Source organism: Sinocyclocheilus anshuiensis, unplaced genomic scaffold (assembly GCF_001515605.1).
Source record: "Sinocyclocheilus anshuiensis isolate Anshui unplaced genomic scaffold, SAMN03320099.WGS_v1.1 scaffold1538, whole genome shotgun sequence".
NCBI classification, from domain to species: Eukaryota; Metazoa; Chordata; class Actinopteri; order Cypriniformes; family Cyprinidae; genus Sinocyclocheilus; species Sinocyclocheilus anshuiensis.
In genome coordinates, this window is record NW_015547762.1 from 118,090 (window position 1) to 140,142 (window position 22,053).

Here is a 22,053-nt window from a genome sequence, read left to right on the forward strand (position 1 = left end):
TTCTTTTATAAACGCACCTTTGATTGTGTACTAGCTCCATATCTCTAAAAATGTGAAGTACAATTACTTTTAAGTATGCTTTCAAGTGTCTTTAATGTTATATAATTTAAAATGTAAAAGATAAAAGCAAAGCAAATGTGGAAAGGGGTAAAATTAACTTTTAAGGAATATTGGTTGCATTTTTGTTTCATTTGGCAAGATCTTGTCTTTATAAATATATGGCTGTAATGATTGTGTTAGTGACCTTTTCTAAAGGCTTTAGATCTCTTTAAACCTCTAGATTAAATAAAGATGCTGTGGTAGAAATATAAAGATATTAAAAGAGGACTTCAAAATAGAATAACCTGACAGCTAAATACACACAGTTACTGCCATTACCTCATGTAATGACATCCAATGAAAATAAAACCTGCAAACCATTACTTTCCAGGCAGGACGTTCTTTGTATCTTGCTATGTCAACATAGGGGGGCTTCTACAATGTGCAAACCTGTTCTGAAAAAATGTCCCACCTATTTATTCATCCAGAGCACAAGCGGGAAACCATTTGAGAGCAGGTGTTTGATGGGTGTCCTGACAGGTACTAATAAATGGGTTGTAATAAAGTTGAGGTCATTTCTGACAAAGACTGGGGAAATGTTTTGATCATATGGGTATGCGCATGCCGGTTTCAAATAGGCTGCTACTTTTTATTTTTTTTAATATAGGCCTACATATATTTTTCAAAATAAAGAGGTTTCTGTTCTCAGGTATGTGCACCTGATTTCCCATATTAACTAAATTAAAGGAAATTTCAAACCAAATAGACTGACTGGGAGTTTATGATGACAACACATCATTTCATGAAGACACTATATATATATATATATATATATATATATATATATATAGAGAGAGAGAGAGAGAGAGAGAGAGAGAGATATATAGATATATATATAGATAGAGTGGGTCCATACATACATTTTAGACCACTAATGAAAATAACCTTTTTTTTCCTTTTACATTTTTAAACAATGTTTTGAATAATAAATTATATCCAGATATAGCATATATGATTTCATATATATTCAAAAGGTATCGCATGCTTCAATGGAAGCAAGAAATTATTCTGACCTCTTTAACTGATTTAACATGCTCAGTGTCACAAACCTGATTGTTTGATTAGTGACCTAGAAATAGAAATAAGGCAGATTCTTAAGGTTTATTCAATATGTCACAACTTTTCCTTGAATTTTTTCATAATTTTAAAGGGATAGTTCACACCCACAAAAAATTCTGTCATCATTTACCCAATTTTTCCAAACCTGTATGAGCTTCTTTCTTCTGTTGAACACAAAGAAGGATATTTTGAAAAATGTTTGTAACCAAACAGTTGACGGCCATTGACTTTGATATTTTTTCCATACTGTGGAAGTCAATGGCTACCGCCAACTGTATGGTTAAAAACATTCTTCAAAATATCTTCTTCTGTGCCCAACAAAAGAAAGAAACTCATACAGGTTTAGAACAACTTGAGGGTGAGTATATGATGACAGAATTTTTATTTTTTAGGTGAACTACCCTTTAAGTTTAAAAAAATAAATATAAGTGTCAGATTTTAATTTAGATACTCATGACGTTTTGGTAGGCATATATTGTGTTGGTAACAAACTCTGACATATAATACTGTATAATGTCTTATTTATCATGTATGCAGTCATGTATAAATACACAGTTTTATGAAAATCCATGAGGCAACATCTTGTCAAATGTCAAAAGTCTCAGTGTCCAAAAACATAAATAATATATTTAACTTTTTAAGTTAAAGTTTTTATCTGTGTGATGATTTTTTTCAGCGACCAAACCGGTAATAATTATTTGTTAAAGGCTTTTATTTTGAACAGATGCCATCACCCAGATTTAGGTTATAAAGAAGACTCTTCAAAAAAAAAAAAATGAAATTATGGTACTCTGAGCTTTTAAGTATCAACTCCCATTGAAAGACACTTGTGCTGTTTGTGGTGCTAATTTAAAGGCAGAATATATTTTATGCAGGTTTCCTGCCTTTAGGATTCTTTATCCACTAATAACACACCGTAGCGTAATAGTTACTACTTTCAGCCTCAAATGAAAGACAAACTGTGTATATGAATAAAACATAGCTGTTGTTTTTAGAATCCAAATATGATAGATCTAGCAGACACAGAGAAAAGTTAAGTGCTTTAGTCCCAATGACAAATCATATAGTGCATGAAAAAAGCATGACTTCCTTAAGAACAAATCACAACAAGCTATTCATTTTATAGACTTTATTTTATACTCTCTCTATTTATAATGGATATAGATCTTTGATTGTGCATGTGGAACACTAGAAATGTGACACTTTCTTGAGGACACATTGAACACATAATGACTGGGGTATGAGACTGATAAAGTAAGGCATTGCTGCGTACAGTGAGAGCTAGTCTGGGCTGGATCAGGTGAATATGGCTCTAGGATAATCATGTGATCACAGTTGGAGCGGTGCGGCCCGTCTTTTCCTGTAACTGAGAGATCCTCAAGGCAATGTCCACCAGAGGAGCCAGCATGACCTGTTCAGCATGAACAGTTGAGACAATGTTAATAATCTTAATGAGGATAGAAATGTTACAAGTGCACTATTAGGGAACCACAAAATGAGAGAAATACAATAGGGACTTTTGATTTAGACTAAATGGAAACAGACGGTCCAAATTCAGTGTTTTGTAGTAAAATGAGAATCCTTTTCTTCTACAGTAACTCAAGCCTCAAAACTCAAGATCAATAGAACTGCTGGAACTAAAACGTCATCATAGCTCAATTCTAAGCGTGTCTGAGGTTGATTCTTTAAGACAGATTAATACTCTTGTGATCCAGTTTGAGCAGATCAAATTGAGTGAATTGGATCTTTAACCATATGTGCAGGGATGAGCATGTCAAAATTGATTACTGCTACAGTTACAACAGACTTACTTAAAGAAATAAAATAAATAAAAATAAATAAATAAATAACATTTTATGTAAAAGTATATGTGGTGGGAGAACATATTTTGTGAAAAAAAAAAAGCGTAACTTTTGACCAGTTTACCTGTGGGTCCTGATAAATTTTCTGGGGGTCTTTCTCATAGCTGTCAATGTAAAGCCTGATGGTTGCCCCAGCACTGCCTGTCCCGCTGAGACGGAAGATGATACGTGAGCCATCAGAGAAGATGATCCTCAAACCCTAAATAAGCATGAAGACAGGAAACAGGGATGATGGCCAACATACTGTGTTTTGGAAAGCATGCACAAATTTCTATGAAATTGAGAAAGGTGTTTAGATGAAACGCCTCCAAGACGGTTTGTTTGGATGGTATTTTCATGAGCTATTTCAAACACAAAGGTAATGATGAGGCTATTCTTTCAACAACAGTAATGCAGATCATCCGTAATTTCATCAGAGAAATCATATCAACGAATATCTACATATCAATGTCATTTCAATATTTGATGTTTAAAAGAACGGACAATCAGCAGTCATAAAAAGGGATAAAATACATGTAAATATATAAAATCTTTTATTATACAAGTAGAAATTCATGACTGACTGTTTAAAAAACTTTAACAAATTTTTATTTCAGATAAATGAATGAAAGAGAATTAAAAAAATGTTGATTATAAGAATCACATATTAGAATTATCATGTGACACTGAAGACTGAAGTAAATTCAGCTTTGCCATCACAGGAATAAATTACGTAATTAAGAAAGAAATAGCTCTTTAAATTAGTGGTAATACAAAATTATCACAATGTATTTTTGATCAAATATTTTTCTTTTTACTAAATAAACAATCATAAATATTATAGAGATATATAAATCTATCTAATTCTAGATATGAACAAATGCACATCAGAACATCAACGTGACCTGAAATCTACAGGAGAGCTAATTAAAAAACTAATTAAGCAATGGGCTGACCATATGATCATTAATAATTTATGTTTAATCATATTATGTTATATTATTATTATAGTTTTGTGTACACCTGACTCACCTGTCCTTTTGAAACACTGCCATCGACAGGGTCCGTGTACTCAAAGTTATCAGCCTTCTCCACTTGATATGTTTTATCCCCTGAGGAGAACTTCTGCCCTACAAAGGCTTTATCAGACATAGTCGTCTGTAAGTGATCAATCATCTTATTCGCAGCATCTGAGTCCACCTCTTCATAGTCATACCTGAAACAGAGATTTGGGACAAAGTCTGGTGACTTCCACAAGTCTACCAGCAGAGGGCAGTCAAGCTACAGAGATCAGCATGTCACTTTATTGCGGTTACCTTGTGAAGAAGTTCCTTCCAAACTTCTGCCAATGGTCTTTCATGATATCCTCTACGCTCTGTTTGCGAGTGGCCAGGATTGAGAGCCATGCGAGAACTGCCCACAGACCATCCTTCTCCCGGATGTGATCAGAACCTACCAAAAAAACAGCACTTTAAAAAGGTTGTATCATGAGAAATCAAGCTTTCTTTCATATTTTGAGAGGAAAGAGCTTGACTTACTATGATTATGACATAATGGAAGTGGTGGTGAAAAACAAATTTATAACTTTATTAGCTTCATAAGAGAAGAATTGTTGAATAAAGTCATTATTTTTGTTTTCTTTGCGCACAAAAAGTATTCTCATAGCTTCATAAAATTACAGTTGAACTGAAGTCACATGGACTATTTTAACAATGTCCTTACTAGCTCTCTGGGCCTTGAACGTGGTAGTTGTGTTGCTGTCTATGAAGGGTCAATGAGCTGTCGGATTTCATCAAAAATACCTTAATTTGTGTTCCAAAGATGAACGAAGGTCTTATGGGTTTGGAACGACATGAGGTGAGTAATTACTGACAGAATTTTCATTTTTGGGTGAACTATCCCTTTAATATAAACTGTAAAAATGTTTGTATGTTTTACAGATAAAAAGTACAAATGCTACAGTAAAAACATGATTAATTATGTTACCTTACATGGTGAGTAACTGTAAACAGTTTAACATCACATTATTTGTCTTTCACCCCCCTGTAAAATACTGTAAAATTTATAGTTGTGTCAAAACTCTTAATTATCATACAGTTTACGGTGAAAACAGTAAAAGGACAGTCCTTTTAAAAGTCTCTGTATGACACATCACATATTTTTTTTATTTTTACAGTGTACAACCTCAAAATAATCAGCATCTTCAAACATTTTAGTTACTAGGCGTGTATATACTGTATATCAAACAAATTTATTCAGACACCTTCAACATTTCTCATATTATATCAGTTTATTCACTATAGTTTAGAAAATGGAAATAAAATATGACAAGAACTCAGTCAGAACAAATTCATCTTGATAATGTCAGATAACTGATAGAAAGGTATGTAATGGATTACAATTAACCAAAAATTATTCAGTTGTTAAATTTAAGTACACAATTAGATAATGCCAATTTAGGCCAACCAATTACCAAGCACTGCTTAATTTTGTTCAGTGTGTGGTGTAAAAAGGTTGCATTAGCAATTAAAGAAAAAAAAACACTTAAAGGGGTCCTATTATGCTTTTTCACTTTTTCACAGACGAATTTAGAGTGGTTACAATCATCCGGGTTTAAATGGCGCTCAAATTGATTTGATTTTGACGCAATATTTACACTAAAGCTCGCAGGCGGCTATGGTAAGGGGCATGACATTTCCCGACCAGGCGCCGAGTGCTGCCAATCACAACACACACTGGCCCAGCTAACCAATCACAGCACACTTCGTATTTCAGAAGGCGGGCCTTCATTTGATACAGGAACTATTTGAGCCGTTCATGCCAGACTGGGGAGAGAGGTGTTGTAATAATGTAAAATATGGGAAAAATAATGTGTTTCAAACACCCTAGTATGAGAGCCTGTTCTAGTACACCCCCAAAACAAAATCAAGACTTTGTAAAAGAGCATAATAGGACCCCTTTAAGCAAAACAAGGTCAGCTTAAAGTGTCTGAATATTTTTGATCCCAAATTTTACTGGTAATCCACTGTATGAAGAATGTTTGGGTATGTCAGTTCACTTTATTTTGCTATCCTCACTTACATTTATGAATTATAGGGTCCTGCACCCACTAGTAAAAAAAAAAAAAATCAAAAATCTGTATAATTTTTGGTTTGACTGTGTGTGTGTGTGTATATATATATATATATATATATATAATGTTTTATTTTTATTTTTTTTAAATATTTACCCACTAATTTAAATACTAAAAATAAAAGCTTTTCAGCATAAAACCTTTAAGCAGGTTAATAGCGAGTTAAAATATCCTATTTGACTGAATAACACCAATGGTTTCATAGCTACTCACCAGTACCAAAGCTTTCTTCACCACAGAGGGATAACTTGCCAGCATCCATCAAGTTTCCAAAGAATTTCCAGCCTGTGGGAGTCTCATAAAGCGGCATCTTCAAAGCTTTGGCAACACTGTATGGCAAAAACAAATAATATATTGCTCTAAAGTTAATGAGACACTATGGCGTGTGTAGTGCACACTTATTACACTTATTGAGATGGTTAAACATAGGGTTAAATCATAAAATATAAGTGAGCTTAGATGATCATACTTGTCCAAAGCCCCGCTGGTGGGCATACTGCGAGCTAGACCCTTCACGCCAGTCTTCTGGAAATAAGGAATGGATGTAATGTTGGCACCGATGACTGCCACAGAGTCTGAGGGGTTTACAAAGAATCCATGCTTACCCAGAACCATGTTACGATCCTGCAAATAGAACAGCAAGAAGGGAAATATGACGATGAGGTTTAATTTCTTGGTTGATTTTAATTGCATAATTAAAAGCACAACTATTGTGGAAATGTTTGGAAGCAGTTTTTCAAATACTTTTATTCAGCAAGAATGCATTAAATTGATCAAAACTGACAGTAAAAACATGTATAATGTTACAAAAGATTTCAATTTAAAATAAATGCTGTTCTTTTGAACTTTCTATTCATCAAAGAATCCTGAATTTTTTGTACACACACATGTAGCGAATCAGCTCATGGGGAAATATGAATAATTAATCATAACTAGTTATAATTAATTATAAATATTCATATATATATATAAAATCAGCCTTTTTGAATGATTTCTGAAGCATTATGTGACTGGAAGGAAGACTGGAGTAATGGCTACTGAATATTCAGCTTTGCCATCACATGAAAAAATACAATTTTAAAAGATATTAAAATAGAAATCAGTTATTTTAAATTGTTATAATATTTCACAATATTGCTGTTTTGACTGTTTGTTTAATCAAATAAATACAGACTTGGAGAGCAGAAGAGAATTTGTTAAAAATATATTTTTTTAAATCTGCATAACCCCTAACTTTTGAACAGCAGCGTATGTGGTTATAAACTTAAGATATCAACTTTTAGACTTACACCATCACCATCAAAAGCTGCTCCGAAGTCATATTCACCTCCCTTCATAGTGTTGACCAGGTCAGCAGCATATGTTAAGTTAGGGTCGGGATGGTGTCCCCCAAAGTCCTCAGAGGGGACACAGTTAACAGCAGAGTTAGCAGGCGAGCCAAGTTCTTCACACACAATCTTCTTTACATAGGGACCCACAACTAGTGCGAAAAACACAGAAAGAGTCAGTCTTCAGTTGCTTTATATACTGTTTATGTAACTGTCGTTTCAGAGGACTTATGCATGCTTTTGATGTTTTTGGGGGAATAAAATCCATACCTCCATGCATTGCATCAAGCCGTACACTGATATGATTGGGTCCTGAGAGCAATTCTTTCAGAGCGACAAAATCAAAGATATCTCTCAGCATCTCTGCATAGGATTCCACTGAGTCCACAATTTCAACTGCAAAAGATACAAGACTGTTAACCATACTGTAGACACATTAATCAAATATGAACTGAAAAATGATTTTATGTAACTGGCAAACAGTAAAACTCAAAAATGGTACCAGTAAAGGGCTTGAACGTGGCAACCTCAAAGGTCTGTTTCCCAATGGTTGAGAGGTCAACCTTGAGCTCAGGGCAGATGTGATATTCCTGGAGGCTCTTGCTGATCTGAAAGATTTTGTCTGTGATGCCCTCTGGTGCAGGACCTGGGAAAGACAAACCAGACAAACTGAATTCCAGTTCAATACAGTCTTTAATCCTTCATTACTAATTACCAATTCATGCATGTATCTCTAACCTCCACTAGATATGTTGAACTTGATGCCGAAGTCTCCATTGGGGCCGCCAGGGTTGTGACTGGCTGTCAGGATGATACCCCCGACGGCTTTGATTTTTCGGATCACACAGGAAACAGCAGGTGTTGACATAATCCCATTCTGACCAATGACCAGCCTGCCAATCTAAGACATCATGGACGAGACAAGTGATGATCAACTCATGATAAAAGATAAAAAATACTCATGTTAAAGGGTATGTTAAGAAATACACTCGTAAACCCTGAACCATAAGAGACAACAATCCTCACTTTGCCATCCAGTACAATGTTTACATCACATCAACCCTATTGATGCGTTCTTGTGACTTATAGGACACACATATACTATGGACTGTTACACAACACTGCAATCGATAGGACATGGCTAGTGCATATTCATAAAGAATAAAGTCCTAGTACTTAAGAAAGGAGATGCAAACACTGCGTTCTGTACAGATTTCACTCAATACAGCACTGATGCCGTGTAGACTAGGGACGTGACTGCAGGCACGCCTCCTCCACATCATGGTCGCTGCTACAAGACTGCCTGTTAAAGAAATCCTCACGCCCTTACAAAACGCTCCTTCAAGTTTTTACTTTCTAAATTAAATGCGCTCTGCAACATGATGAGACTGGTTGTTGTCAATACGCAGCGGCTCCTGCTTTTGGCAGTGCGTGAAATGTCAAAGGTGTCTCAAAACAGTTCAGCTAGAAAGATCACCGAGCTCGTTTGCATCAAGTCCGAATCATTTCCGCGAATCGGTTCTTTTGAACGGCTTGATTTAAAGAATCGGCAAAAAATATTCCGCGATTAATTACGTCACGCCGCAGAAGTTACGTCATCCATTCATCCCTGGCATAAAACAAATGAAGTTATAGTGCTTACTGAGTTTTTGTTTATTCTGTTTCATTAACACTGGTGTTATTACGTCAAATTTCCTGTATTTTGAATCGGACATGATCCCACAAGGTCTGGTGACTCGAGAACCGCACAGACCGATTCAGTCCGACTCGCGTACAAATCGCTCGATTTGTCAATGAATGGTTCAGAAAGGTTTTGCAAACCGATTCATTGAAAAGATCCGACTTATATGAACGAGTAGTTTACGAATTGAACAATCACGAACAATGTGGACAAGATTATTCCCCAGCCAAAATTATTATGTAACAATAACTGTGTATGCAATGTATTTGGAAACGCTATGATAAGAAATTCCAAAAATGTGACCTTGCTGTTTATTCCATGGAGTTTTGAAAGCATGCATGGCAGAGCACAGTTGCAACTGAACTTGAATGTGTCATGACTAGACAGAACCACCCTTTCCTATTTAAGGAAATACATTTTGATACACGTTACTTTTGCATACAATTACGCGTCGAATTCGGCCAATACTAACCCCATTAGCTGCAGCAATCTGGATGATCAGCTGAATAGCGTCTTTCATGAAGAACCGTCCATCTCCTCCCACTACCAGGGTGCCCTCCTGCCTCTGAGCAGGGTCAATGGTGGAAATGATACTCTGGATAAAATTCTCCGCATAATGCTGGTTCTGTTGGAATACAGTCACCCTCTTTCTCAAACCGCTGGTTCCGGGTTTTTGGTCGGTGTACGGTTTGGTCTTAATAACCGTAATTTTCACCATGTTGCAGCAGCGGTGAGTGTCTGTCACAATCCGGGTGCCCAGCGGGATGTGTGTGTTGTTCACCACGTAGCTTCTCTATTCACACATTGGCCTTTCACCATTTAAACGGACACGCCCACATTTAAAAAGACAGTTGAGCCATATATAAGGTCTAATACTAGAGTGTACAAAACCCCAAAGCAAGTAAATCATAAAACTATGTTTTATGCTCTAAATTTATATTGTATCATATGAAAAGCTAAGCAAACAAGCAATATTTGAACATCAGAGTGGTTGCAGATCGAGGGATTCATCATTAGTGAGTGAGTGACATGACATGTGGCCAAGTATGGTTACCCATACTCGGAATTAGTGCTCTGCATTTACCCATCCAAAGTGCACACGCACAGCAGTGAACACACACAAACCGTGAACACACACCCGGAGCAGTGGGCAGCCATTTATGCTGCGACACCCGGGGAGCAGTTGGGGGTTCGGTGCCTTGCTCAGGGGCACCTCAGTCGTGGTATTGAAGGTGGGAGAGAGCGCTGTACATTCACTCCCCCCACCTACAATCCCTGCCGGTACGAGACTCGAACCCACAACCTTTGGGTTATGAGTCCGACTCTCTAACCATTAGGCCACGACTTCCCCCACTTTATTATTATATCTGAACAGAATCTCAATATTTATATCAATATGAACATTTAAGGCTTTTAGTTGTACACGTAAGCACCTGATGGTCTTATGGGAGAAAATTTAGGGGCCCTATGAAAGTACATGTTGGGAAAGCTGGCGCTCTTGGTCAGAGTTTTGTTTGTCTATTGCATCAAGTTTCACCCAGAATTCATTCAAAGCAGAACAAAGTTTACAATGATGCAAGGTTCGCATGTTGTCATGATATTGCAGGTTTCTTTAAAAAAACACAGGTTAAAAGTCAAGCTGGAACTGTGTCTCGAATGCAAGAGAAGCAGATGTGGGAGCCACATTTTGGATAAAAGATTGTTATACAAAAATCTCTAACAAAACTAGATAACACATAGGCTACATATTGAATGCAAAGTTTGAAAAGAAGTTTACTTTGTTGGTGAGAGATGGAGAGCAAAGGAATGTAGTTTAAATACTCCTCACATGTCATGTGACCTTTAGTGTCTTGTTCTACAGTTACAGTAGTGAAAGTCAAAGGGCAAAATAATTGACTGAAAGCTATAAATAGAAACTTAAACCTACACGTGGAGCTAAAGGTCAGGGGCGAATAAAATTTAGGTCTGTGTGTACAACACTCTGGAATTTGGATTGTATGTTTGCCCACTAGCTTAATGCCAGACTAGTGCTTAAAACTAAATTATAGTATTTATATTGCTTATGTTAAATTGTTACATAGGAAGTGTTTCATAGGAAACCAAACTGATATGACATGTAATGTGATTGGTTACCTCACATTATGGACTGGGGTGAATGTGAAAAAAAAAAAAATAAAAAAAAATAAAATAAATTCTTCCAAACAAACCGTCCACGGAAAATATATTAAATCATTGTGTGAACTTTAAAATCATTGTTATAATTTAAATAATAAACAAATAAACTAAAAATAATTTACTGACAATAATCACAAAAACAACTGAAAATAATTGCTTTATTTACAATAAAAAACATTAATATATTGAATGTACTGTAATAACATTAATAATGCTTACAGAAACTGCAAAAACAAACAAACAAACAAACATGATAACTTTTGACAGCTATTATTAAACATGTTTACAATGGTCATTGTAGCTAAACAAATTACACAAATATTACAAATAGCACTACATTATTTGTTGACTCATAATAAGTTCCTACCGTTACTGAGGCATTTACAAACTTGGTATGATGGTCTCAACACAGTTGTAAGTCCACTCCTGTTGATCATTTAAAGCCATGACGTGCTGACATACCTGAACAGAGACCAAAAGAGGGCATAATTGTTAAAGATATTCATCATAAGTGTAAATCTGATTGTCTGTCATGTGCAACTAGCCTCGCTCTAATTTGGTTCTTTTATTAGTTCTAATTGAGAATGGGAAACAGAGCATGAAATGCACCTCATCCTGCATCTACAGAAGAAACTGGTCTCTATTTGTGAGTGAAAATGGTGTATCTCACCATTTTAGTCCTAGCAGGAACCTCCACAGCAAACACACTCATGCCTCTGCTGCTCACACAGTTCTTGCTTTGCTCATTGTTGATGTGCACCGTCATTTTCTGATTGGACTACGGCATCGAAAGTGACAGGAAAAATAAGTGAAAAGAAAACATTACATTACGTTTTAGAACCATTCATTAACAACAATGCCATAGGAAATGTGAACACTAACATTCAAAAATTTGCGATCAGTAAAAAAAAAGTACCTTTATTCAGGAAGTATGCATTAAATTGATCAAAAATATTTCTATTTCACATGCTGTTCTGTTGAACTTTTTATTCATCAAAAAACACTGAAAAAAATGATCACGGTTTTTACAAAAATATTAAGCAGCACAGCCATTTTCAACATTGATATTAATAAGAAATGTTTCTTGAGCAGCAAATCATTATATTAGAATGATTTCTGAAGGATCATGTGACACTGAAGACCAGAGTAATGGATGCTGAAAATTCAGCTTTGCCATCACAGGAATAAAACACATTTCAAAATATATAAAAAATAGAAATTAATTATTGTGCAAATTGTAACAATATTTCACAATATTACTGTTTTTACTGTATTTTTGATCAAATAAATGCAGCCTTAGTGAGCACGAGAGTCTTCTTTAAAAACATTTTTAAAAATCTTACCGACCCCAAACATTAGTGTATATTTCAGATCATTATTTCCACTGACTATGGCAAAATCTCAAGTCCTATTAGCAGATCTAATTCCCTTCTATCTGTTGGAATGGTCTTTCAGCTGACTTTGCCTATATAATGGCAAATCAGGACATTGAAATTCTACTCATGGCCAGGGTTCCTTTCTATAAAGCATTCCAGTTACTTTGTTTTATTCCCAGTGAATGTTAAGTACCAGAGGTGCTAAAGTGAGGCCTACACAGGCATTTTTGAAAGAGTTGGCTTTTTAAACTCTTTTTAACAGCTAAGTGACATAAAACAATAATCTTACATACCTTATTGGCAATGACTGATGAAATTCTGCTCTCTCCTTTGTATGTATAAATCAAGACATTCTCATGACCTTTGAGAGATCTGGCCTCTGCTTTTGACGTGATAGACCTCTGTACAGCAGAATTCAACATCTTGATCCCAGAATCCAAATGAACTGCCTGAAGAGTTGCCTTGGCATCCTCACAGTAGACTTCAATGACAAACGGACAGGCCTGGTAGAAAAAAGAAATAATGTACACAGACATTAGCTCAGCATGTTCTGATTACACTGGCTACAAGTTAGCTACACAAAAAATTATTCCATTTAGAAATAAAGGACATGTTCCCTAAACCCTTGCAAAAACATCTTCAGTTTTTTATTAGTTGGAATTACAAGTTAGTCTCAAAGACCTTTGTACCTCCACCATATCTAAACTGTGGTTGTAGCCCATGGCCTTCAGGGTGAGCCACAAATCTCTGGGGTCTCCCTCACGATCATTCGCTTCCATCAGGTTGAGCTCCAGGAAGCCTTGTCTAGTTAACTCACTGTTCTTTGTGTCAAAGTTCTCTATAGGAGAGCAAATACTGTTATAGAAATGCATATTATTAGACTAGATTGGATATTACTTGTTCAAGATCTGGAAGCAACATTTTTATAAAAAAAAAAAAAAAAAGAAATATTATTGAAGACTTTATCACAACAACCAAAGAAATTTACTTGTCAATAATGATTAAATTGCATCAAAAATTTGTTAAAATACACCATTTAATGTCAAAGTGTGAATTGAACAAATAATTAAAACTTGGCAAGAGGAAGATAGGAATCAAGTCTTTGTGGCAGTTTTTCTGGTGATTAAGGGATAATACAAGACTTCTTTGCCTTACTACTTATGCTAGAAAATGCACATCATATTTTGTAAGAAAGTGTGACATGCAAGAGCAAAAATTAGCATCCCAAAATTAGTAAGAAACAAGTATTGGATTTCATTTAACAAATGTGATGTGTCTGTTTCATTTACAGTGTGTTTGTATGAGGACCTCTGCAGATGGCCCAGGCATCCTCATCACATTTCTCTCCACTGGTTCTCTGTTCAAAGAAGTTGTACTCCTCTAGGCTCAGCAGACCACTGCCATCCAAATCAATCACTTCAAAGATGTCAGACAATGCCACCCTGTGGAACAAAACAGTACAGCATCTTTGCATAAATTCAGTATAATGTCAGATACCTAAAATAACCTAAATTCAGTAATCAATCATTTATTCAGCCCTCCACCCTAACTCATTGTAAATTTGTTAACATTAGAATTGACTAACTTGAACTCTCTGGTTAGCTCCAGCTCTCCAGACTGGGTGCGGTTGACTAGCTGAGCAGTTTTAGTGGAAGTCTTCCTCGTCCTCTTCATCAATCTGCAGCCAGTGGTGAAGGGCAAGAGCAGATATGAGCCGGCACTGAGCTCTCCTCTCCACAGAAACCTCTGTTCATCAAACATACTGTTATAAAATGTAATCATTTGATTACAATTCCAATGACCTTTGTTTTGCCTTGATGCAGTTCTCAATTTAGTATTTTGATATTTTAATATATAGGCTATACTTAATATATATATATATTTATATTTTATACTTAAAGACATTTCCTATTTAACTCTTGTTTTTTTTAATTTTTATAAAAAGACATTTGTGTCCCTCATATTGTATTAATGTAAAAAATGTTCAACAATGAATAGCTGATGCAAACATTTACTATTAATATAGATAATATTGTTAATACAGATATTTTTTTCTAAACATATCATATATAGAAAGAGAGAGATAAAGAGAGAGAGCCTTTTGTCTTTATTTTCTCTACATTTATTTTTCAATGTTAGCTGACATAACGTATTTTTAAAAAGTTACAGTAGTACCCAAGAGTCAACCCTGACACTGTCATATTTTTCTGTGTTTGAATATGATGTCGCCTTGCATTCAGGAAGTAAACTCTGTGGACAAGACTTCTCTTATTTATCACTTTATTTTATGATTCGTTATATTTGTCAGTAGGATGCTTTTATAATGTTAACACTGTTACCATGATTTTGTACAAACAGCTGCTGATTATGAAAAGTGTATGAAAAGTCTACATGTGTAGTATATTTGCAGAAACATCAGCATTACAAACCAACCCTGTTACCCTTTTGAAATGCCCAATTATATCAACACATCCATTAATATTTATTCATTTAGCCTGAGGTGGAACGGTATATAAACAATTAAAATAAAAAGATAAAATGATTAAAAGTCAAATGGAAAAGGTAATTGTGTCAGAGAATCATTGCTTAAAAGAGAATGTCAACATACTTTACATACAAGCAGGCATTATGATTCAATAATATAAATACTATTATATTTAGATAGAAAATGGAAACATTTACCAACCTCCTTATCCCTTAACTCAGTAAAGCAAACCAAATTTGAATCTTCTTTGGTCTCATTCCCCGTCACCACATAGAGAGCTGTGTCCACACACATCCACGGGGAAGGCTTCTCTGTGGCATACACATACAGTCAAAATTACTACTACAAAATTCACTAATCTGCCTAATTGAATACTTAGAATAATTAAAAATCGGTAACTTCAGTAACTTCGGTCTATAACACCATATATTTACCAGGAATCGGGCTAAGGTTGAGGGGCTGTATGGTCAGGTAGACGCTGGTAGTCTCTGGTATTACCAGGCGATACTGAAGAGAAACAATGGTTACATCTTCCTCCAGATAAAAACAACCTCTCATAAGAGTATGATGCCAATCCTGGTGAAATAGGTGTTAAAGGTACAACACAGTAGAAACATTAAACAACTGCAGTATCATAATTCCAGCAAGAAATGTTTTTGGAGGAAGTTGAAGATGCAACCACAGGGTGGCGCTATTGTATTGACATTATAGACTGCTAAAACAAAGGCGATCAAAGACCTGGGTGGAACGAAACAAAATCAAATATTTATTTCAGTATGTAAATTATATACGAATAAGCCTAAATTTCAATACAGCCCATTGAAATTCATATTATATGCACTAATAATGTAATTAAAAGTAACAATGCCTGAGGAAACCCATAAATTCTTGTCTAAAGCAAGTCTTTTTGCTCTTTTAACTGCTGTTGTTTAGGTCTAGCTAAAATGTTACGGCAAATATACTCTAAATCATCAAGTAATCAAAAAAACAGTCAAACAGCCTCCTTTCTGACCCATCAGAGAGTAGTTTTGGGAAATAAACCTTGTCCTCAGGTGCCACAGAGGCCTTTTAATGTTTAGAATTGGTTTATGCTTCTTTTCCGAGTGCTAAAAACATGTTCCCGAAATGACACTTCTTCAACAAAGGCAATTTCCTCCCAGAATTTATGCTGGGTTGTGAAACGTGTTAAGGATCAAATCATAACACTTGGGTGGTTTGTCCACCCCGAATCAAAATGAAGAAAAGCGCCCGAGGCAAGTGTCTACTTTAAAAGGCCCTGATGTAGTGTCCCAAGGAGATGGGTCACTCGGCTGGACTAATACACTGCCCTGTCACCTCCCAGGAACCTCCGTAATTTAAAGTCTCGCGCACAGACCGCGAGCCACCATAAAAACACACAACCTGACCCTTTCCAATCCCTACACCCAATTATCAAGCTCCTGGCTCAGGTAATACAACAGGCTGGAACTAAGGCGATAGAACTTTCTTCACCCAAGAGCATCTAGTTTTTTTCCAATCTCTTTGCTTTGACGAGTTTGGTCATTATTTTTCTGTGACAAAGCAAACCAGCTGAGGTTAAAGTCAAAAAGAGTGTAAACAAAGGGAAGGAGATCAATAGCAGAGCTGCACTCATATCGACCAGGTGAAAATTTGCTACCAAAAGGCTTCGATACTACAAAAACACAGCAAATGTATAGCTGCCCTTTAGGCACTTCAGTTTAGATAAAGTTTAGTATGTAGGCAAAATGGAAGTTCCAAGATTGTTTGTAACAATTTATTCCCAAATAGCCCATTCCATAATTACTCAGCCTTTATTTATGTATGCATGTGTGTATTTATTTAAATATATTAGATTTTTTTTTAATTTGTTTTAGAAATTTTAGGTTGACTTTTTAGGAATGGGCCAGGGACAACAGACGGAAATTAGCCTATAATGCGAACTTTGACTCATTTGTAGTTGTTTAAAGGGTTAGTTCACCCAAAAATGAAAATTTGCCTGTGTTTTACTCACCCTAAAAGCATCCTAGGTGTATGTGACTTTCTTCTTTCAGACGAATCCAATCGGAGTTATATTAAAAATTGTCCTGGCCCCTCCAAGCCTTTCAATGGGGGTAAGCGGGTGTTGGATCATCAAGTAATCAAAAAAACAGTCAAACAGCCTCCTTTCTGACCCATCAGAGAGTAGTTTTGGGAAATAAACCTTGTCCTCAGGTGCCACAGAGGCCTTTTAATGTTTAGAATTGGTTTATGCTTCTTTTCCGAGTGCTAAAAACATGTTCCCGAAATGACACTTCTTCAACAAAGGCAATTTCCTCCCAGAATTTATGCTGGGTTGTGAAACGTGTTAAGGATCAAATCATAACACTTGGGTGGTTTGTCCACCCCGAATCAAAATGAAGAAAAGCGCCCGAGGCAAGTGTCTACTTTAAAAGGCCCTGATGTAGTGTCCCAAGGAGATGGGTCACTCGGCTGGACTAATACACTGCCCTGTCACCTCCCAGGAACCTCCGTAATTTAAAGTCTCGCGCACAGACCGCGAGCCACCATAAAAACACACAACCTGACCCTTTCCAATCCCTACACCCAATTATCAAGCTCCTGGCTCAGGTAATACAACAGGCTGGAACTAAGGCGATAGAACTTTCTTCACCCAAGAGCATCTAGTTTTTTTCCAATCTCTTTGCTTTGACGAGTTTGGTCATTATTTTTCTGTGGTAAAGCAAACCAGCTGAGGTTAAAGTCAAAAAGAGTGTAAACAAAGGGAAGGAGATCAATAGCAGAGCTGCACTCATATCGACCAGGTGAAAATTTGCTACCAAAAGGCTTCGATACTACAAAAACACAGCAAATGTATAGATGCCCTTAAGGCACTTGAGTTTAGATAAAGTTTAGGTTGTAGGCAAAACGGAAGTTCCTAGATAGGAAGCTTGTGATTGTTACATGGGTGCGTAACAATTTATTCCTTAATTGCTCATTCCATTATTACTCAGCCTTTTCATTCTTTTATTTTATTTTAAAATAATGATATTTTATTTATTAAATTATTATTTTATTTCATATTGAGTTTTACTTTGTTTGTTTTTTTTCTTCAATTTTTAGGTTGACTTTTTAGGAATGGGTCAGGACAACAGATGGAAATTAGCCTATAATGCTAACTTTTACTCATTTATAGTCTAGTTTCTGCTGATTAATGAGCGCTGTCTCTGTCAGCTAAATGACTACAAATATTTGTATACAATTTATTATAACATTTCATTCATTAAAAACATGTTACTTTTATTTTAGCATTTTAATTTAGCAGTACAATATACTAATGCAAAGCTAAGCCAGTTACAGTACATTTTAAGGTACTGCCTGATTGAAACTTGTTTAGCTCAGCTACTCCTAGTTGTGATGTTTACAGCAGTTGTTTAATTTTAAACATATGTTTAGGGCTGCAACAACTAATCGATAAAATCGATTATGAAAATCATCGACAACGATTCTCATTATCGATTAGTCGGGTCTGCCCACAGTGCACGTCCAACTTCAGCGGGTCGCGTCAAATTACAGCACTGAATGACGCATTTTTATGGACAAAATGCATCTAAAAAAATAATGGAGGAAACAGAATGAGATGCTGAGGGAGAGTTATGTGATCCAAGCTGCCCAAAACATGAGAATTCTTTATTTTAAGCTTTAAGCTAATGCATTAGCGTAATGGCTTTCCCTGGCGCTTTGGCAGATGATGTGTGTGCGTCCTCAGCGCAAAAACTTACAGTTTACGGTCATATCCTTATTTATAAATGTCACAAATTCACGCGAGCATTTCCACTTTTGCATAAAAGTCCGTCCTGACAGTCTGTGTTAAATTTTAATCTTTATTGAATGAGCGGCGGGCGAGTGCACGCGCGTCAGACAGACGGAAAAGAGAGACAATTAATAATCTGCGCAAAAACATTCATTGTGCTGACATATCTGTTGTTGAAAGTTAAATCGAGGTTTAAAGGTCAACATGCATTGCGAGTATTTTATGAGAGTAGGAACTGTAAGGGGATAACAGCGTGTAATTGTCTGAATATAAATATCAGACGCTTCATAACCGCCTATTACAGGATTAAGAAATGACAGGAAGACGTGACTGTGGTCAAAGTGAACGTGTTCCTGCAGAACACTACTCTTACCTATTGGTTACAACTGAGTGTGATTTTATTCGTCTTTATCATCTTTATTATTTTAATTTTTAATGCAGAGATTTAAACTATATTCACTATATACTATGCTTAAATTTATTAAAACAAATTAATGTAAGGTTTTTAACAAATTATGGTTTGTGCCAATGCTGCTCTAAACTAATAGCACTGGTGATTACCAAAATCATTTTTTAGCTTTCTGTATTGGTTAGACCTCCAATATGTGTAAGCTCTTTAGTACCAGTAGTAGGCTATTTCTAATACTATAATATAATTATTGCTGTTATCTATGAAAGAAAGGCAGAGAGCTTTATAGTGTTTTTTTTCAGATACCCAATTACAGTAAAAAAGTACAAAAACAATGCCAGCAAGAATGCAAGCTGTTATGAAGGGCATAGGAGGCCTTTTTTATGTGAATAAATACTATTTAGTTGTTTAAGTTTATTTGCCCATTAAATGACAATAACATTTTTGGATTTAAATTTTTTTTTTTTGACAGATTCCTATAATTCCTAAAATGTGTTTTCTCTTTATTATGGCAGGTCTAATAAATTGTTAAGCACTATGTTTTCATAGCATTCAGTTGGCACGTTTGTTTGAAGGACATTAGGCAGAATGTGGAATAGTGTGTTTTTTGTCAATAAAATAAAATATAATTTTTAAAATCCGATTAAACAATAAATAATAATAAATAATCGACCAACTAATCGATTATCAAAATAATCGTTAGTTGCAGCCCTACATATTTTAATGATATTTTGATTGCGCAATCTTATCCCAACCTTAACCTCTATTCTTAAGAGTTCTAGCAGAGAGATTTTAAGCAAAGTCCAAAAGAAACCGGCACTCCCACAATGCAGCTGGTACCTGTAGAGATTTGGGCTCCACCAGTCTGCCACTCTTAGTGCTGCCAGCGCCCATGGGGATGACTGTGGATAAAGATGACCGACGACTGCGAGCTGAAGATGGTCTGGATGATGAGCGACTGTCTGTCATATGCAAAAATAGAAACTATCTTCATTACAACAGCTGCATCACTTAGAAATCCAAAAAAGAAAATGAACAATGAACTGCACACTTTAAAACAATGTTTAAAATTGAACACCCAAAAGCTAAAGCAAAAGCAAAGTATCACTAGTCCTGCACTTACTCATAATAATGACAAATGGCTGCCTTAATCAAAAGGTTTTAAAAGCTCCTCCCCATGCAAACCCTATATTGAGTTCACATTATGGCACAAATCCAAATGATTTTTCATCACACATGAGGGGAGATCAATAGCTTAATCATTACTTACTATATAATAGACTGCAGTGTGAGGAATGGAAACAGAAATGTGTGTTTGTTTGCTTTTTTGTACACCCAAATGTGAAATCCATTCTGTAAAGCAGAGCTGATTGAACCCGACCCGACTTGTACTGTCAAATTTGAAAGGAACAGTTCATCCAAAAGAAAAAAAAAGAAAAAAATGTACTCACCCTCAGGCCATTCAACATGTAGATAAGTACATCACTTGCTCACCAATGGATCCTCTGCAGTGAATGGGTGCCGTCAGAACGAGAGTCCAAACAGCTGATAATAACAGTCCATCAATTAATGTCTTGTGAAGTGAAAAGCATTTTTTAACGCCAAACAATTACTTCCTGCTAAAACACAAATCCTTAATATTGCTTTCTCCAGTGAAAACGTGCTCTTGTCTTAATCAGTTGAGGAATATGCACAGATCAAGCACTGCTTACAAATAAAAACAGTCCAAAAGAGTTCTAAACAAACATGTTGGTGGATTTTGATGTGACAGGATAACGGGATGGACATTTTTTTATTATGGCCAGGAGTGACGGTTTAAAGTTAAAACGCCTTAATGATGGATTTGTTTATTAAAAACATGCAGCTTCTCACTTCACAAGACTTTAACTGATGGACTGAAGTCATGTGGATTATTGTGATGCTTTTATCACCTGCTTGAACTCTAATTCTGACGGCACCCATTCACTGCAGAGGATCCACTGGTGGCAAGCAAGTGATGTAATGCTAAATTTCTTCAAATCTGTTCTGATGAAGAAACAAACTCTACATCTTGAATGACTTGAGGGTTGAGTAAATTTTCAGCAAAATTCCTCACTCCAAAGTAAAGAGGGTGACGGCAAAAGCATTCTGTAGCATTATAATTTACTAATATATTACACTATAATATATTGTGCTTTTATGTTTTGTGCTTGTGTGCAGACCCTGTATCATACCTTTCCTCTGTGTGGTTTCCAGCTCTGTTCTGGGCTGTGTCTCTGAAGCTGGAAGCTCAGGTTGGGACTCTGAGCTCTGTGGGGAGTTGTCCAACTGGTTGCCAAAGTTCTGCCTCTTCAGTTTGGCATCAGCCTCAAGCTTCTTCAGTGCTGCGGTCTGACACTGCTCTGCAGTAGACTCAAGAAGCCTGCAGAACTAAACAGCAGGCTGGCTAATTCAACTCACCTATTTTATACTACAATTTGTCAATTGTCATTACAAACCACCCTTTTTCAACCAAATGCTTGGAGATCATACCTCTGCATAGTCTAACTTCCCATCTTTGTTGACATCTGCTAAGGAAAAGATTTCATCCACTTCCTTAGGTGACATTTTTTCACCAGACTAAAACAAACAAATCAAAATACAAACGTGAAATGATTATAAAAGCAGGCAAACATTGTTGTAAAGAGCGAATGGAACA

General features: G+C 35.9%; 2 protein-coding genes across 4 annotated transcripts in view; both read right to left on the minus strand.

The window, feature by feature from the left end:
• Positions 1 to 2,272: 2,272 nt before the first annotated feature.
• LOC107704513 (phosphoglucomutase-1-like) lies at positions 2,273 to 9,933 on the minus strand. The gene is made up of 11 exons (XM_016507447.1): positions 9,614 to 9,933; positions 8,199 to 8,361; positions 7,963 to 8,106; positions 7,731 to 7,856; positions 7,422 to 7,612; positions 6,602 to 6,756; positions 6,346 to 6,461; positions 4,316 to 4,451; positions 4,032 to 4,215; positions 3,085 to 3,219; positions 2,273 to 2,569 (listed from the first exon to the last, which is right to left on the minus strand). The coding sequence occupies exons 1-11, from the start codon at positions 9,857 to 9,859 to the stop codon at positions 2,480 to 2,482; spliced, it is 1,686 nt and encodes a 561-aa protein (XP_016362933.1). The 5' UTR covers positions 9,860 to 9,933; the 3' UTR covers positions 2,273 to 2,479.
• LOC107704512 (EF-hand calcium-binding domain-containing protein 7-like) overlaps positions 9,878 to 22,053 on the minus strand; it is a 15,322-nt gene continuing 3,146 nt past the window's right edge. The window contains exons 1-11 of one of the 3 annotated variants that reach the window (XM_016507446.1): positions 21,888 to 21,998; positions 21,590 to 21,785; positions 20,217 to 20,338; positions 15,612 to 15,753; positions 15,379 to 15,488; positions 14,278 to 14,438; positions 14,001 to 14,134; positions 13,382 to 13,530; positions 12,986 to 13,195; positions 11,987 to 12,094; positions 11,517 to 11,778 (exon numbers count right to left, since the gene is read on the minus strand). In XM_016507446.1, coding sequence (XP_016362932.1) covers positions 11,698 to 11,778; positions 11,987 to 12,094; positions 12,986 to 13,195; positions 13,382 to 13,530; positions 14,001 to 14,134; positions 14,278 to 14,438; positions 15,379 to 15,488; positions 15,612 to 15,753; positions 20,217 to 20,338; positions 21,590 to 21,785; positions 21,888 to 21,962 — 1,488 coding nt within the window. In that variant the 5' untranslated portion in view covers positions 21,963 to 21,998 and the 3' untranslated portion in view covers positions 11,517 to 11,697. Of the gene's footprint in view, positions 9,951 to 11,516; positions 11,779 to 11,986; positions 12,095 to 12,985; positions 13,196 to 13,381; positions 13,531 to 14,000; positions 14,135 to 14,277; positions 14,439 to 15,378; positions 15,489 to 15,611; positions 15,754 to 20,216; positions 20,339 to 21,589; positions 21,786 to 21,887; positions 21,999 to 22,053 lie in introns of those variants that run through there. The other 2 variants (XM_016507445.1, XM_016507444.1) reach the window with 2 other exon arrangements.

Bases quoted from the DNA above. Each gene is read 5' to 3' on its own strand.
- LOC107704513 (XM_016507447.1), bottom strand. From the start codon at position 9,859: ATGGTGAAAATTACGGTTATTAAGACCAAACCGTACACCGACCAAAAA. The intron at 8,362-9,613 runs GTTAGTATTGGC...ATGATGTCTTAG, and splicing joins AGATTGCTGCAGCTAATGGG to ATTGGCAGGCTGGTCATTGG. The intron at 6,757-7,421 runs GTAAGTCTAAAA...TTCTATTTGCAG, and splicing joins CAGCTTTTGATGGTGATGGT to GATCGTAACATGGTTCTGGG.